The sequence below is a fragment of the Thermobia domestica genome, chromosome 17 (assembly GCF_964235325.1).
Source record: "Thermobia domestica chromosome 17, izTheDome1.hap1.1, whole genome shotgun sequence".
NCBI classification, from domain to species: Eukaryota; Metazoa; Arthropoda; class Insecta; order Zygentoma; family Lepismatidae; genus Thermobia; species Thermobia domestica.
The window spans coordinates 182450312-182467837 of NC_137470.1; the positions used below are offsets into that span (position 1 = coordinate 182450312).

The 17526-nt window shown below is 36.2% G+C and overlaps 1 protein-coding gene across 1 annotated transcript in view; it reads left to right on the forward strand.

Moving 5' to 3' along the window:
• Window positions 1-536: 536 nt before the first annotated feature.
• Window positions 537-17526, forward strand: part of LOC145673844 (uncharacterized) — a 65144-nt gene continuing 48154 nt past the window's right edge. Inside the window, exon 1 of the mRNA XM_081743615.1 lies at window positions 537-670. Within this exon, the coding sequence (XP_081599741.1) occupies window positions 653-670 (18 nt within the window). The 5' untranslated portion in view covers window positions 537-652. The remainder of the gene's footprint in view (window positions 671-17526) is intronic.

Sequence of the window (17526 nt, forward strand, 5' to 3'; positions counted from 1 at the left end):
CCATAGATCCAGAAATCCTAACCGTAGCCCTAATCATTTTAGTTCTAAAAACCACTACCTATAAGTACAACCGTGAATGGTAAGGTCATACTGTGTTAGTACACAGCGGAAGTATACGAAGACTACAATATGTCATTGTCATGTGACATGATATTTCCCTTTGACCAATGTCATCTAAGAACTAGAAGAACACATTTATGAAGACTTGACCGTCAAGGATACTAATTAGTTCAGTGTTGTTATTGTTTTCTCGCACGCTTTACCCACTAAAACAAAGAAATACGCTTTTTTAAAAAAACAAAAAAATAAAAAGAAAAACAGCGACAATTACTTCGTGAAATGGTTCACTTTCTTTCCCATAAGCTTACTCCTCCCGTCTTGTTCCTCCCCCTGACGCCAAAACTTTCATCAGCCGCATAACGTTGTTTCTACGCTTACATGATCAAAATATCCCTTTCCACTCGTTGTTGGACCGAAGTCTTCCGTGACGTTGAAAACGTGCTTCACACACGCACTCATATATAAACGTAAATGGTGCTTTCTAACAACTCATTTTAACACAGAGTATCTGACAGTGCGGCGTCAACGCCGGAGGGGTTTTGTGTTTTTTTGTGAAATATTGGACACAGTGGAGTGACAAACAATTTTTAATATGGGTGTTAAAACAACGGTGAGTTCTTCAGTGAAGTAAAAAAAAAGTTTTTTTTTTTTTGCTCAAGCGTGCATTGATGAATTGTTTGTATCGGAAGGAAAAAGGTGGCTCAGTGGTAGAGAATCTGTCTCTAATATGCGAAGGGTCCCAAGTTCGACCCTAAACCTTGCAAGGTTGTAGTGAATAATAGTACATGCTGGGTTTTTCTAGAAATTGTCCTGTGTTTCACATTGCTCCACCATTTCATTCATCGGAATTTACATTCGTTAATCAGCCCTCTCATTTAGCCTACATGGTAGGCCTATAATTATCAATCGTTATATTAAACATTTTACCACATTCAATTTTTTTTTGTTTGTTTGTTTTTAGATATCCAACTAATGTGATAGCACATCTATATAATGAATAGCATACAGGTCCGGATCTACCATATGTCAACACTTTCATTTGCATGGGGCGACAAATTCCGAGGGGTGGCAAAATCTCTCATAACATATTATTTAAAATAAATATTTATTGTTGGAAACAGACTTCATGATGATGGTAGTTGAATTTACTAAGCTGACCTTCTGTTTGAATACTATATTCATAAATCATGTTTAGGTCACATTAGTTTAAGGTCACATGGACAGTGCTAAAGCAAATGGTCAAGCAAATTCCAGAATGAATTGTTTGATTGTTGTCAAATACAAGAAATCAATTCTTGAATAGTAGCGAACACCTGTTCCATTTAGTTAGTTATCACAGTTTTGATACGAAAACTAGTCTTGACTTTGTCACAAACAAGTTTCTTATTTGTGGAAACAAGTTTTTTTAATCGTTTAACAAATGTAGAAGGAAAGTGAAGAAATAAAGATAAAGGAGCTACTTGCACTAGTATTACAAACTGTTATATTGAGATTGAAGCTCGATATTGGGTTCTATAACAAGGATTACCATCTTCCCTTTGCAGGTGTGTTTGCTTGACCTTTCATTATCATAATAGATTATGATTTAAAGAAAAAAACAGTCACAGGGGACTGTGTTTATGGTGTTTATTTCTTTCTGAGTGCGAGTAAATTTTCCCGCCCCTTCGTCGTTCATGTTCATCGTAACTTTTACTATTTTTCATTCTGGATAAAGGCGACGACAAATGATGCCCTTTCAAGGAGCGACAAATTGCCTAGGGCCGACCCTGCTAGCATATATTTTCAATGTAGAACATGGTCAAACTACACTTTATAAATTGCATTAACATCATTATCCACTTTATTATTGTTATACTTCGACTCCCTAGAAAATTTTCAAGTTAAAACAAACGTGTTGTACGCTTACTGATCGCAAGTTCATTGTTGGTTATTGAAGTTTAGTGTCTCTTTTTAGCATCGAGGCTGTATTTGACATGAGCGAGGAATTTAAAATTAAATCCGAACAATCGCAATGCGTTAAAATTTTAAATCTTTCCCATCGGGAAGTCAACCTGGGATCCCACGCTGCAGAGATGGTGACCTAACAACTCGATCAACTGGAAGACATGGTCACCAGTTCGATACCTGGTTGATTCATGCAGGTCGGCTCTCTTGAGATATTAGTTTCCTTAGCTTTTAAATCAAATTCCTTATATTTTTCTAGTGACTTCCATAATTACCAGCAGACCCAGGTTCGATTCACAGTGGGAACTCACGTTTTTGAATTTCGATTTTGGTTAGGTCCACCACTCATATGAATTCGGTGTTGAAAGAGGAGTCAACCAATCGATATTTATATAAAGATGCGATTTCGTTTTATTTTAGCTGCAAGGTGGTTTAGTAGTAACACAGTTACATCCGTTCTGTAAGACCTTAGGTTCAGTCCTAGGACATATTCATTTTGTAGCTGAACAGCACTTGTGACTTAAGTAATTTCGTAAACTCTGAATTCATATCATCTCAGCAAATCGGGAGTACGATGGCTCAGTGCTAGAGTGCTTATCTCTGGGATGTGGGACCCTGGTTCAATTTCGAGTCAAGTAAATTTGCGGCAGACAACATCGTATCCTTTTGTTTTCTTGTGATATTCCAGTTTCCTCCCACCTTTTCATTCCACCAAATATTCCATCATCAGTCACTTGCCCCAATCATCCGTCTCCCTTATCCTAAAGAACATAATCGTAGGACGTTAAACTGAAATTTTTATTTCAACTTACTCCCATTCATTAAGCAGTTTGTTTGAAATGCTTTAACATGTATTTTTTTTGGCGGGAATTCGAATTAAGTTGAGTTGATTTTGAGTTTAACGTCCGTTTTAGCAGCGAGGCTATATGAGACATGACCTACTGATTAACGTGGAATCCGAACCACATGAGCTCCCACCGGGAATCGAACCCGAGTCTCCTAAGCCACAGGTGCGTACGCTAACCACGTAGCTACGAAGGAGCTCGAATTTGAATTAAGAATAAACAAATTTTAAAGCGAGGAAAGTAACTATACATACAATCTTATATTTTAAAAATGGCCATTTACTTTTCTTCAAAAGTCTATATTCCCCTAACCATACATACGACACTTTAATACATACTTTTTTTTTCTTTTCTTTACTTTGAAAGAGTATTCTTGGGGCAAAGACGATTCACTTTATTTCACTTCCACGGATTAATATGAGGCCTATAGCCAAAACACAATCTTTGGAGGCAAGGTTATTTTAGGAAGAGAACCTTTGTTTGACCTCACATTCCTAGCTCCTCATCTTGGATCGTCTGACCTAATCTTCGTTTCGCCTAGTCACATAGTTAAAACAAATTATAAAATTTGTGTGGTGGTCAAATGGCTCAGTGGTAGCGCTTACTTCTGACGCGTAGAGTGGTTCGATCTCCAGCCAAGTATGTGGTGGACAACATCGTGTCCGTGAATTTTCTCGGAGTACTCTCGTTTCCACCCAGATTCTCATTCCACCAATTATTCGATCATCATTCATTTGTTTTAATCATTGTCTCCCTTGCCTAACAAACGTAACTGTGAGAAGATAAACAAAGATTTTTTTTAGAAAAAGAAAGTACGCATGTATGTTGAGTTAGGAAGTTTTGACTCGATCCGGACCTAATGGATCCCCATGAGTGCGGCCCTGGAAAGGAGGGACCTAGATGCTCCAATTTCGGTATACGTATATCCTATATCTTCAACAAATCTAATCGCCTACGAAGGTCTTTTATATGATTCTCGGTTCTTAAGATAGTTTTATAGAGTTGTAAATTTATCCATATTGTGGATGTTTTCTAAGAATGCCTGGTCTGTATGCAACCAACTTTACGTTTTGGTATTACGGGCTTGCATAATATTAGATGATATACACCGAAATAATGGAATGGTTGTAGACACAGTCTTTTTCCTCTCATTAATTAAGGTTCTGAATCAGAGGCCCACTTTTTTGGGGTGAGGTCCGGATTCCCCCAAAAACTTTCTAACTCAACACAATGTGTATAGTTTCTCAATGGAAACTATACTTGCTTCACAAGGAAATGATTGATGTATCATAAAAATTTGATACTATATTTCATCTGTATTCTTCCTCTTATAACAACAATCTAGTTGTGTCATTTTTTTTTTTTTTCGAAAATGTAAGAGGAAGTATTTTACAATCATTTATCGTCTTTTCGGGTGTAGAATAATACTCGTTCAATACTACATAAGCATAGCGGCTTGTAGCATTGGGACACTACCAACAAAAATATATGGGTGCTTTCTGGATTATCACCCGGCAACGACGGTATTAGATATAATTATGGACAATAGAAGTAGCTTATGTTTAAAAAAAAAAACTCAATTAGTTTCTCATTTTCCTTTATTTTATCTGGTTAAGGGTAAACTTTTCACAAAATCAGTGAAGATCCAACGAGGATTGAACAAAAAAGATAACCTTTATTTCACCTGAAACTGTGGACACGAACCTTATAATTTATCTGCCATAATTGGGTGGAATAATTGCTTAGGCGAAACGCAGAATTAGGCGAAATGGGATGAACTTTTTCAAAGTACACGCAAACGCCCCCTGGCCACACTTTACATCTTTACGTAGTTAGAGTATAAAGATTTTGAAAGCAATGTAACTGATTAGATTTTCTTTCTCTTTAAACTAGAATTTACAAATAAATTAAAATCAAACGGTACTCACTACGTACTTCAGTGATTACTGCTAGTTATTTTCTTCTCATTTAAAGATTTCGGTGTATGGTTAAGAAGTTTCCTCATTCGACAAAGGATATTGAGTTTCAATTCCCCGTAGATAAGTAGGAATGCAATCTTATATTAAGGTGAACATTTACATTACATAAGCCAAAAAAAAAAATCCAAATTTCAAAGATACTAAAAATTCCTGAAAATAAATTCACCAATAGGCGGTGAAATATTTGATTAAAAGTTAATGCGCTAGATGGCTTGTTAAACATTTTTTAACATATTGGGTGAATGCTACTCGAACAAGAGTGGAAGTTAGACAACAAGAAATGAAATAATAATCACAACGATTTACAACAACAGTATAGAAAACATGAAATGAAATCTTAGAGTTTCACGTCGCACGTTTATGGCGGCTAAGCTAAGGGAGACTGTAACGATGAGAAATGAATGAAATGATATAAAGAAAGTGCCAGAAAATGAAGGAACCTCGAGAAAACCCAAGGAAACTGTGTTTGTCCACCACAAAGCTTACGTGACGCAAGCTGGGATCGAATCAGGGATCCAATGTACCAGAGATTTACCACTGAATCACCGTGGCCCAACAACAGCATAGAAAAATGCATACAAGTTATGCTGTTATGCAAAATAAAAAAAAAATGAATAATATGTCATTTTTATAGTTTTAACAAAACTCAATATGAAAGTTATTGTTCAAAAGTAAAGTGGCCATCAGTTGAATTGCTCTCTTTTATGAGACCCACATAGAACACGGATCTGACGCCCGAGACTGATCCCAATTGACAAGGGGACATTCCTGGATCACCCTAATTTGCTCCCTGGACATCCATAGGACCTCTGCGGGGTATCCAGATGTCCCCTAATATTCCGGAAAACGGAATATTCAACGGGACCTCAAAGGGATGTCCACTGGCAAATCATGAGATAATGTGGTCCCAGGTATGTCCACATTATCGTGGGATTTCCCTGGGATCTCCTGTTCTATCCGGGACGTCCCGTAGACATCCTACGTAGAAATTCTGTTGAATGTCTCATGTAGAACGTCTATGGGATGTCTACTCGTTGTCCCGATAATACCGGGAACTATATAGGATAATTGGAATCAAAATTGGACGGTCTAGGGACGTCGTGCGCTATTGGGAAGTTTTCATATCCCGCTCGTTTCATTTCTTCTAACTTTGTAATGCGCATCAGGGTCCAGCCGTAAAATTTACCATGACATTTCGTCCTTTAATTTTGCCACTTAGTTCATTTGTTCATAGCCCGGTACGATTATTTTTTTAAGTATTTTTTAAAAAATAATAAGGACGCGCAAGTTAAAGAATTCTGCGCTATTTAACATTCAATGATTTTATCAAGTTCGAACTGACAAACTTGTACTGGCTTTACTAATACTGGCTTTACTACTGAGCTACTCTAGTCCCTTGATACATTCAGAAGCATTTCCTACTCCAACCGAATATTGGAAAATATTGAAGAAAGGTTGGGTTTGCATTTTTACAAAGCATTCTAATAACTTCAACATTTATTTTATTTTATTTTATTTTATTTATTTATTTATTTATTTATTTATTTTTGAGACTTCTTAAAATTTAGTGTCGATAAAGTTCTATATTCTGTTACGAAATACTAAATGCAATATGATTTTGATTGCAAAGGCGGAATGAAGCTGTAAGTTTGATTTGCGTTTTCGCTTTGTTGAAGCACGTTAGTTCTAGAATGGAACATCTTGGCATTTGAAGGCGGCGCTCCAAGTTCCCTCTAAATGCTACTGGCAAATGAGAGTCCCGCAGTATTGCCACGTTTATTTTGTACAATTCACTTCAGTCTTTTCCTGACACCTGATCGTGCTGTAGTTCGTCTGCTTAGCCAAGCCATAGCCACACCCCTTTCTCACTTGGCAACGCCGCTTCAGAGCTTGCGTTTTATTCGTTTAGCTGAGATGCCAAGATGTTTGACACATGCTTTAGATGCTTTGTCCCTAATAACATTTTGGTGTGATAATCCTGTACATGACAGTTCCTTCTACGAAAATGTGTGTTTATAATTTTATCTGACTGATGTCAGTGTTCATATAATAAATGAAAATACGAGGTGTGGTAGAAAAATAATCATAAACTATAGCATTATTATTTTAGAATTAGTTTCTTTGGGAGTATGCACATAATTCTTGCTTGTACATGTGTGCTTACTAAGTTTTAGCTAAACGTGATCGCATAATTCTGTACACTATTTCGTTACTATATTTTTATAAAGCACTAAAAGTACATAATTCAGCATAAACAATTTCAAAACTGTCAGCAAAATTGTATCAGGTACATCTAAGACGTGAAATTTCAACTTGACTATGTCCTACTACTGCTGCATTGTTACCATATTCGAAACAAAAAAAAAGTATTTACTTTTCTGTCATACCTCTCATCATATAACCAGAAAATATTTTATAGTTATTTTGTGAAGCTAGATTTGTTTGATTTTCGGTTTACAAAATTTATCATATTGTACGTTTTGACTCATTAAATGCTAAACCATTTAAATAAAACAAACTTTAAATTATAAGTCATTTGAGTTTAAAGTTTCTTGGATGGGTTAAATTTTACTATTATTTCGTGGCAACTTAGTTTTCACAAAAAAAAAATCAGAACACGTATATATTTAAATAGTTTGGATAGTTCTAAATATTTATTGTAGTTTTGTTGTTTACGTCTTTGCAGTTATTCACCTTTATAGGTATAGACGCAAAAAACAGTAAACTAAAACAAAAAAAAATCATTCCTAACTTCATTTAAATTCTTTCTCATGGTATGAGGAATTTGGTAGGTTTCTTTCTTTTTTTTTAGAAAATTATATTCCATTAACTTTTCTGAATAATTAATGGTTCATGTTGAAGTTCTCCATCATTTATAATTACATGTTTCTACTTAGTTAAATAGTTAAATATTGAAAATTTCCTGACCCCGTTATTTTGGAATCATAGGAAAATAGTTCACATGCATGGTAGTGTAGGCCCAGAGATGACACATTTTTCGTCTAGAGAAGGAGACGATAATCTAGATGAAATGTAAATTTTTCATTTCAATGCAAGACTAGAAACATGACAAATTTATGAGTCTCACACGCACTACTACAAGTACCCGTAACAGACCAGAAGTCCAGTCAGTATCTTTGCATTTCATATTGTAATATAACCTTGTTAAGGTAGTAGTAGAGCAATTCAGTACACGAAATTCAGTTTTCTCTTATAATCTTTTTTATTAAAGAATTCCTACAATTAAAATATACCGAATCACTACAAGTATAGTCCGAACATCAATAGAAAGTTATCTATGTAGTTTGAGTAAAAATAGGTGTCCCAAGACCCATACAGCCAAGGGAAGGATATCACTGAGCTCCAGGCGAGCTAAGTGGAAGTAGTTTAGGAATTCTCATTGCTCCAGGCAAGCAAAAAGTGGTTGGTGTCCAGGTAAGCTGGGTGGTTGCGGTTAGGATCTCTCACAGAGCTCCAGGCAAACTAAGAGAGTGGTAGAGTTCCCACAGAGCCCCAGGCAAGCTAAGTGGCCAGGAATACTAAAAGCTCTAAGCAAGCTAAAGAGGCTTGAATTAAGTTAGATCTCTCAGAGCTCCAAGAAAGCTAAGAGAGCAGGGATGATCAACCGAAACTAAACTCAATGGAGAACTTACATGATGTTTCATATCCTCTTTTGGACAGTAGTGGCGCTAGTGTTTCTCTTCTGTCATATGACCTGATGGCGATGAGGATTCTTGTCGTCTGCATCTTATAGTAGTTGTAATAAGATAGCACGTGGTTTTCTTTATAAATAAGATACAACTGTTGTTGTTTACTAATATAAGAATGAAATGAAATCTTTAAGTTTTACGTCCCACGTTATGCCGGTTAGGCTAAAGGAGACGGGGATGATGAGTGATGAATGAAATGGTGGAATGAAGAAAGTGGAAGGAAACGGGAGAATCCCGAGAAAACCCACGCACACGGTGTTTGTCCACCACAAAGTTCACTTGGAGGGGGCTGGGATCGAACCCGGGACCCCAAACACCAGAGGTGAACGCTCTACCACTGAGCCACCGCGGCCCCAGTTTACTAATATAAACCACGCGTAGGTTATTACAACATATACTCAAAATGAACTTTGCTAAAATCAATTACTTGTAGCTCTGTGCTGTGAACGACATTTTATTTTAGTTTGGATATCAACATTGATTAGGGAACCTGGGTATGTGTATTTTAATTAATGTTAATTATTCAAATTATACCTATATAGCAATTGAACTTTCTAATACAAAATGTAAAATTCTATCAAGGCTGCTTCCAAAAGTCAATTTACCAAACTATACAATTTTGAGATGAGACGAGATAGAATATTTTAAGAACCGAAACGAGCAAACGAGGCAACCTTATTTTTCGTATCGTCTCACCTGTTGGGCAACACTAATGCATGCTAAGTACGTCAAGGTCTTCTACCATTAGGTTTAGTTTGGTCAGAATCAGATGAGTTTTGTAGATCACAGAATATATTTGAACATCCAATGAAGGACGAACAATACAGGACTCGTAATGTTCAAATGTATATCTCTCCTGAAATATTTGGTAGAGCTGTTGGTTTTACATGTTACTCTGAAATTGCAATCTTTGAGTCCTAAAATACAATACTATTAGTGCAATTACATTTTTAGAAAATAACGCAACGTTGGCTCTACAGAATGGTCACTTCCTTCTTGATGTATTGGGATGTCATTGTCTGTTTGTCATGTTCTTAGTAAAGGCTATAAGTAGAAATAAGGAGTGGATCAGACAACTTAAATATTGTCGAAGCAACGACAGCGGAGCAGGTGATCTTGCAGATTCTTTGTGACTATTTGCACATTGCCAAAACCCCAGTGACCAGTGAGAAACGACTGGCACAGTGTAGAGGTTATCAAAAATGCCATATACGAATTAGGTATAGGGTTTAGGAAGAATTAAATTAGTTTAACGTTAATACTGAATCTTTTCTGATTGCAATCAGGTAGTAAAATGCAAGTCCTAACATCTGTCGTTTTCTGACAGTGTTAATGTAGCCTATATTTACCACTGCAAATTCTAACTTAGAATCGTACAGCTTTGAACTAGAACAAACTTGTAACTAGAAAACACTTTGCGCTTGTCTCTGATGCGTGAGTCCCTGTTTCGATCTCTGGCCAAGTAAGTTTGTTGTGGACAACATTGTTTCTGCAGGTTTTCTCTGGGTACTCCCATTTCCATCTATATTCTATTCCACAAATTATTTCATCATCATTCACTTGCCTTAATCATCCTTAATCATTCATTTGCCTAAAAGCTATAATAGTATGACGTTAAATTGAAATATGTTATTTTTATTCTATCTAGCGATAGGATTAGAGAGTAAAGTATTATGAGTATTGTTTATCCAATTGAGATATTTGTTCGATCTTAAGTATTAGAGTTTACTACGTAAAATTGGAGCGTATGGCTCGTAGTCAGGTGAAAAGCTTTCATTTGAATAAAAATGTATCATAGTGGATAATATAGTTCCTCAGTAAAGACAAGAAGACGTGCATAAGCTAAAGAAATCAGCAAATCACCTTCCAAAACAAGACCCTCGGAAGGAAACGGAAGGAAACTGACAAAGAAAAAAGCTTTAAAGCTGAATAAAGTATTTTTTTTCTGGAATATACCTAGTTCCTCTTAATTAGAAATCATACGTATTATCTCACTCTTCTTATTTGTTTTCTGAGGCATGATTACAGAAACGGAAAGTTGTCCTTGACTGAGATATGACCCAAGAAATGCACACTAAAATTCAGAAAAGTAAATGATTCGGTCAGTCCGGAACGTTGAAATAAGTTTCCTAACTATTCTCAAAAAGTATGTTTAACTTACTCCGTTCATTTGTATGTCAAATTATCATTTAAAAAAAATTAATTTCACTAAGTATCTCTCTTTGCGCTACCTTCTTATTGTTCAATATTATTGATCACCAATTCTAAATCGGTGTTATGCCAGTAGATGAATAAGCTTAAATATAACGCTTGTTAAGTAGGATCATACAAATACGATTAAATGTTTAAGAGGTTCAATCACGGGAAAATTAAAATACTGCTTTTTTTAACAGTAATTATGTGATATTTTCAAATAGATAAAATATAATAGAAAAGTGGAACAAGAGCGTACATGCCTTTGGCGTGGGAGATCCGGGTCCGATTCCCGGCGGGAGCTCATGTGGTTCGGATTCCACGTTAATCAGTAGGTCCACGTCTTATATAGCCTCGCTGCTGAACGGGATGTTAAACTCAAAATCAACTCAACTCAAGTGGAACAAGAGCTCGCTAAACAATATTATTTTACATAAGATACCGTTGTCACGACTCACTTATTTGCTTTCGATTTCCAGTGATTTAAAAAATTGGCATTTATTTTCACGTTTACAAATGGTTACAAACGTTAAGCTACTAGGTGACTCGTAAAAACGGTACCTCATGCAAAATAATATTGTCTAGCGCGCTCTTGTTCCACATTTAGATTATATTTTATCTATTTGAACATATCACATAATTACTGTAAAATTAGTGGTATTTTAATTTCATAGCTAGTAGGACATTTAGTGAAAATCACAAAACTTACCTTTAAACTCTAATTTCTACCGTCACCTTCCACATAGTTACCACGGGATTCTGTGCAACGATTTCAGACATTTTCCCGATCCTTGGAAACACTTTTCCCATTCTTGGAAGCAATTTTTATATCCTTGGAAGCTCTTTTTCATTATTTGAATCAAGTTTCTAATTCTTGAAACATTTTTTCACCATCTTGGAACCAATCTTGGAATCACTTTCTAAATTCTTCTAAGCACTTATCCCATTCTTTGAAGCAATTTTTCCATTCTTAAAACGGCTTTTCCCATTCTTGGAAGAATGTTTTCCATTCTTGGAAGCACTTCCCCCATTCGTGGAAGTAATTTTCCCACCCTTGGGAGCAATTTTCCCATTTTTTGTAAGCTCAAAGTCCAATAGTTTTGGCATGTTTAAGAATTCTTCCAATTAAGCTTACAAGGGTAGTTCAGGAGAAAGCATTCGCCTGTAGAGACACTAATCATGCCATTTGAAAGACCAATTTATGCTGATTACAACAAACTAATAAAATTCCTGTATGGTTGAGAACTATTTGAGAAATTCAATTTGAAAGTTTATGTGAAAAAAATGAGTATATGCGCATTTAAACGTGTTGAGTACAACATTATTAGCAATGAATATTGACATTCGAATTGAAATCTATCGGAGGTAACAGAAGAAGCTGTCCTGCAGTAACTAATTGGTTAGTTAGTTAAAATTAGTCATAATACTGTTCACAATAATGATGGGTTAGAGGTGAAAATTGATCACTGTTGTTCTCCTGTTCTATGAAGAAATGACGCAGGCAAAACACTTCCTTGCACCATGAATTCTTTAGATGTGCAATTCTGTTGCATCCGTCAAGGAAACAGTTCACATAATCATAGCGAAAATCAAATTCGGCAGGTGATTCAAAGATATATAATTTGTTCGGTGATTTACCTTGCGGATCGCAAACCGAAGTAATCCAATGTGTGGCGGTGATCGAACTGATTCATTAGCATGTATCCGAACTTTGATTGTTTCGCTGGCACATCATAACGTCCGGATGAAGAAATTTCATACCAGGCACAAATCTTCTGCCATAATCTGCAGGCGAGTGCTTCCTCCCGAACTTCCGTTGTTTGATCTTTCTGGGAGAGTTAAAAGGCCTTCAATTCAACCGGAATTTCATTCCAGGGTAGACGTAGAGATCCTAAAAGGCTAGGTCAGACGAGTATGGTAGGTGGCAGATGGTAGTTATGATTTTGCAGATGAAGCCCCTCACAACGAGAAAGAAATTTTGTTGCTATGCATTGGTATATCTTATATAACATTGCTGCTCTATTGTGAACATCATGTATGGTCTGTCGTTTGTTCTCAGGTATCTCTTGACTTACTTTCGCGATCGTTTCCAGAGTTATGCATGATAAGAATCGACTTGAATGTTTGTCATCCTCCACATTCTCTTTGACACGCTTTACAATTTTCTCACCAAAAGTTTCGTTTAGCATTCGATAAGTTTGAGCTACAGTTTGCTTCAGTTTGATACGAAATTTAATGCAGATCGAAATTTGCAAACAAAGCAGGATACGGTGTATCAAAATCAGCAAAACCTAACAAATGCGTGAGATCTCATCGTTGGTCTAGTGGCAAGGATGCATACCCTTGGTGTGCATGTTCCCAAGTTCGACTCCCGTGAGAGAGTAGTCGAATTTGAATCCATTACTACGCTTTGGATTCAACCATAAACTGTAGGTGTGCGTCTCATTTAGCCTCGGTGCTGGAAGGAGACACTAAGCTAAAAAAAAGAAGAAAAAGAAATATGTGCGCACTCAATGCGATGCCACTCGATAGACTGAGAGTCGAATTATACTCCAAGAAGCAACTAGCGGAGAGAGAGAGTACTACTGCTGGTTTGGGCACAATATTAAAATCATCGAAACATTGGGTAGCACATTGCATATTATTATTATTATTATTATTATTATTATTATTATTATTATTATTATTATTATTATTATTATTATTAGCATATATAATGTTGATCTACCAAAAAGGTAAACATAATTTGCATGAGCCGAGAACGTTTGTGCACAAAGCAAGCGACGGAAAAGATTATAGGGGTTTTCATAAGAAAGTGAGACGTGCTTAATTTTAGAAACCAACATTTTTTTGACGGTCAACATTTTTTCGAAATGAAGTTTAACGCACACAACACCACCAACGCACTTTTGCTCTTAGACATTCCCTTGTATAAAAGACTTAAGCACAAGGGTAGCTAAATATAATTATAATAGTATCGTAAATAAAGATAAATAAATTTTATTAGTCCTTGTAAACTACATGTAACAAAGCACAAGGACAAGGACATTATATATTTCAATTAATTATTAATTTATTCTCTATTTTTTTATTTATTTCTATTTGCAACTCAATTTAGAAAGCTACTACGCTAAACACGTCCTATTTATTATAATTAAGCCCTTTATTTATGTATTTCATTGCATTTTATTACGTATAAGGGTTGAATAAATTTGCTGTCTTTAAAATTATGATTATTACCGGTATGTCATTACATCTCACATAAATAGTCAAGGCACGATGGCTCAGTGGTAGACGGCTTACCTCTTATATGTGGGATCCCTGATTCAATTCACGGCCCAGTAAGTTTGTGGTGGACAACATTGGGCTCGTGGATTTTCTCGGGGTAGTGGCATTTCCTCCCACATTTTCATTCCACCGTTTCTACCATCATCATTCACTTGTGGTAATCATCCGTCTTCCTTAGCCTAGAGGACGTAATCGTGGGACGTTAAACTGAAATGTATCATTTCATTTTCGCATAAACAGTATGATACTCAGAAATTACAATTCAAGGTGTTAGCGGGTGTGATGTGGAATGTGATTAACTATATATGCAGCAGCTTATCCTAAACTTCGAAATCCAAGAGAAAGTCGAATTATCCAGAATTCGAGATACCCCAAAATATTGTAAAACTCTGTCTATTTTAGGGTAGAGCTAAAAATGACACGGAATTTTGGACTTTTAAAATTACTTTTATTATAAAATTATTCTTGTGTACAGTAGTAGTAGTAGTAGTAGTAGTAATGACACTTTAGATATCTCTTTCTTATAATATTTTGTGATAGATTATTAAGTTTATAGGAACTCAGAGACCAAGCGTCCTATGGTGATGGGATCCAAGGCTTTTGAGTGTAGGTATCTCTCAGAGACCAGGTGCTCTAGAAAGGAGTATAAAACTTAGAGACCTGGCGTCGTTAAAGGTAGTAAAGTGTATTCAAAAAACAAGTGTTTTAGCAAACACACTCTCAAAAACCAGGCGTCTTAAAAAGTGGAAGAAATAATCAATCAGTAAAACATAATGTCATTTGCCGTGTCCTTTTACCCAAAAATGTTGCTAACTTCAATAGTTACAGTAGTTAACGACTTCTTCTTCGTGATTATCGTTTCAAGTTTGTTTATATTCAACATGTGGTATTGGGAGCACGTGTAAAACCTTGGAATATTCAATTTTAAATACCTACATTCAAGGGAAGAAAGCTACTGTACATGAAAAAGAAAATATTTAACATGCAGTAGGTTCCATATTTAGGGCATCATACAGGATTAGCACAAATGATTCATTCCTTTCGAAAAGGCTATATTTTCAAAAGTCTTACATGTATGAAAAGAATCACAAACGGACCAAGTTTATACACCCTCTACGAATGTTCAATATGTGCCCTTCGGGTGACACGACACACGTCTAGACCGTATTCGAGCTCATTACATACATTTTGCAGCATAGTCCTGTCAATTCTCTGCACTCCAGCACTGATGCGTTCTTTGAGCTCGAGTAAGGACTGCGGTAGTGGAGGTACATAAACAAGATCCTTAACGTGCCTCCACAGGAAGAAGTCGCAGGGTGTTAAATCAGGAGATCTGGTAGGCCAGGGGAACAAAGCGAGGTCATTCTTACCAATACGCCCATCCACGTACCAATTGTATTGTGTATTCCAAGTGGCAGCACGAGGGGAAACACAAGACTGGCCATCCCTTCATTGGCATAACCCATCAATTTGCAAGGCAATGAAACTGATCCAGCTGTAAGCGTGGAGGAAAGAAAGTTAACATTTCCACAATCAACGTTGAAAGAAAAAGTTGAAAATTATTTTTCGGCTGTGCAATTAAAAGATCTGAAGAGTAATATAACTATTTTCTTGTAAAATCTAAAAATAAAAAACGCCCTCCTTTCTAAAGTCGGTTACAGGGTAGCCCTAGTCAGTCAATACAATGATTAAGCACTTCACCAGTGACTAAAGTACTCAGTTTAGAGTTCCCTCGTGTAAACGCCTTTCGTAGAAGTCCCGGGTTCGATTTCCATTGGAAATCCATGTTAATCAGCAGGTCCACATCTCATATAGCTTCAGCGATGACAGAGACGCTAAAATCCAATCAAACGAAGTAAAAAACATAAAAGGGTGCAAGCTTGGTCGTAGGTCATTCTGCTTTCTGGTGGACAACATCCTAATTGTGGATTTTCTAGTGGATCTCCAGTTTCCATCCACATTGCCATTCCACCGGTTCTTATATAATTGTTCATTTACAAGCAGAGCCGGACTGACGGGAAATTCTGGCGGTTGCGAATGCACGACTTGGTGCACCTGTAGAGCTCCTTCGTAGCTAAGCTGCTAGCATAAGGACTTTGCCGTGGCAGTCCCGTGTTTGAATTCAGGCGGGAGTTCATGTAGATCCAATCCCACGTTACTCTGTATGTCAACGTTTTATGCAGCCTCGCTGCTGGAAGAGACGTTAAACTGAAAGTCAAATCAAATCAAATCAAATTGGTGCACCTAGATTAATAAAGAGTACACCAAAATTTCTCTGGGCGTAGACATAGCGCTATCCTATCAGCCGTGCAAAATTCATTCCACTTTTCTCTGTTTTACTTTGATACTTCACTACAGTACTTCCTACTTTTTAAAAAAATATTATGTGCTACTTGTAAAATAAAATTATAAACAGTTGTGCACATTTAAATATAACTAATTATATTTAAACAAACGAAAAATAATAAAATAACTGCACAATATATAGATCAATACTGAGAATCATATTTGGTAGTAGATGCAACCTTTTTTGAGAACTTTCAGCTAAAACGAAACACATGAAAAATAGAATTTGTCTGCATTCTGTTTTGATAATATTTCTGATCTATGATAATTTTAACTTCACTTTCTACTACCAGCATTTCTAGTCTGTTCAGATGTTATTGTGAAATGGCAAACCGAGATAGCTTATTATTATTATTATTATTATTATTATTATTATTATTATTATTATTATTATTATTATTATTATTATTATTATTATTATTATTATTATTATGAATAATTCTTCGCTAGCAACTGACATTGGAATGATGAGCAATATTTGAGCCAATGTCCATAAATGAATTTAAGTTTTTGGGAGTGCGGTGGCTCAGTGGTAGAGCGTTCACCTCCGGTGCTTGGGGTCCCTGGTTCGATCCCAGTTCGCGCCGTGTGAACTTTGTGGTGGACAAACACCGTGCTGGTGGGTTTTCTCGGTGTTCTCCCATTTCCTCCCACTTTCATCATTCCACCATTTCACTCATCTCTCATTATCACCGTCTCCTTTAGCCTAACCGACATAAGCGTGGGACGTTAAACTTAAAGATTTCACTTCATTTTTGAATTTAAGTTTATGTAGGACAGAGTCTTTTCTAGACAGCCGTAACGGAGTATCAATGGTGATGAAAGTACGAGATTTTCGGCAGTTCATTTCCATCGATTCCTTTCAAAACTTCCTGACATCAGACTGGTTGTTGAGTCTCAAACCACGTAATAAAGGGTTTCCTTTACGATGAATAGATGCAGAACAACGAATGAAGAATTTCATATACTGATGATGGACAAATGAACATAAAAGCACTATTCTCTTACGAAACAGATAAAAATCAACGATGGACAGTATTTTTTTTCCACTTATTAAAGAATTTCGAAAACATGTTTCAAAAGTAAGTTTATTTAAAAAAAACTCTTAAAGCTGCTAAAGTATACATACCATTTTCCCACATCAATGATCTAAATTATCGG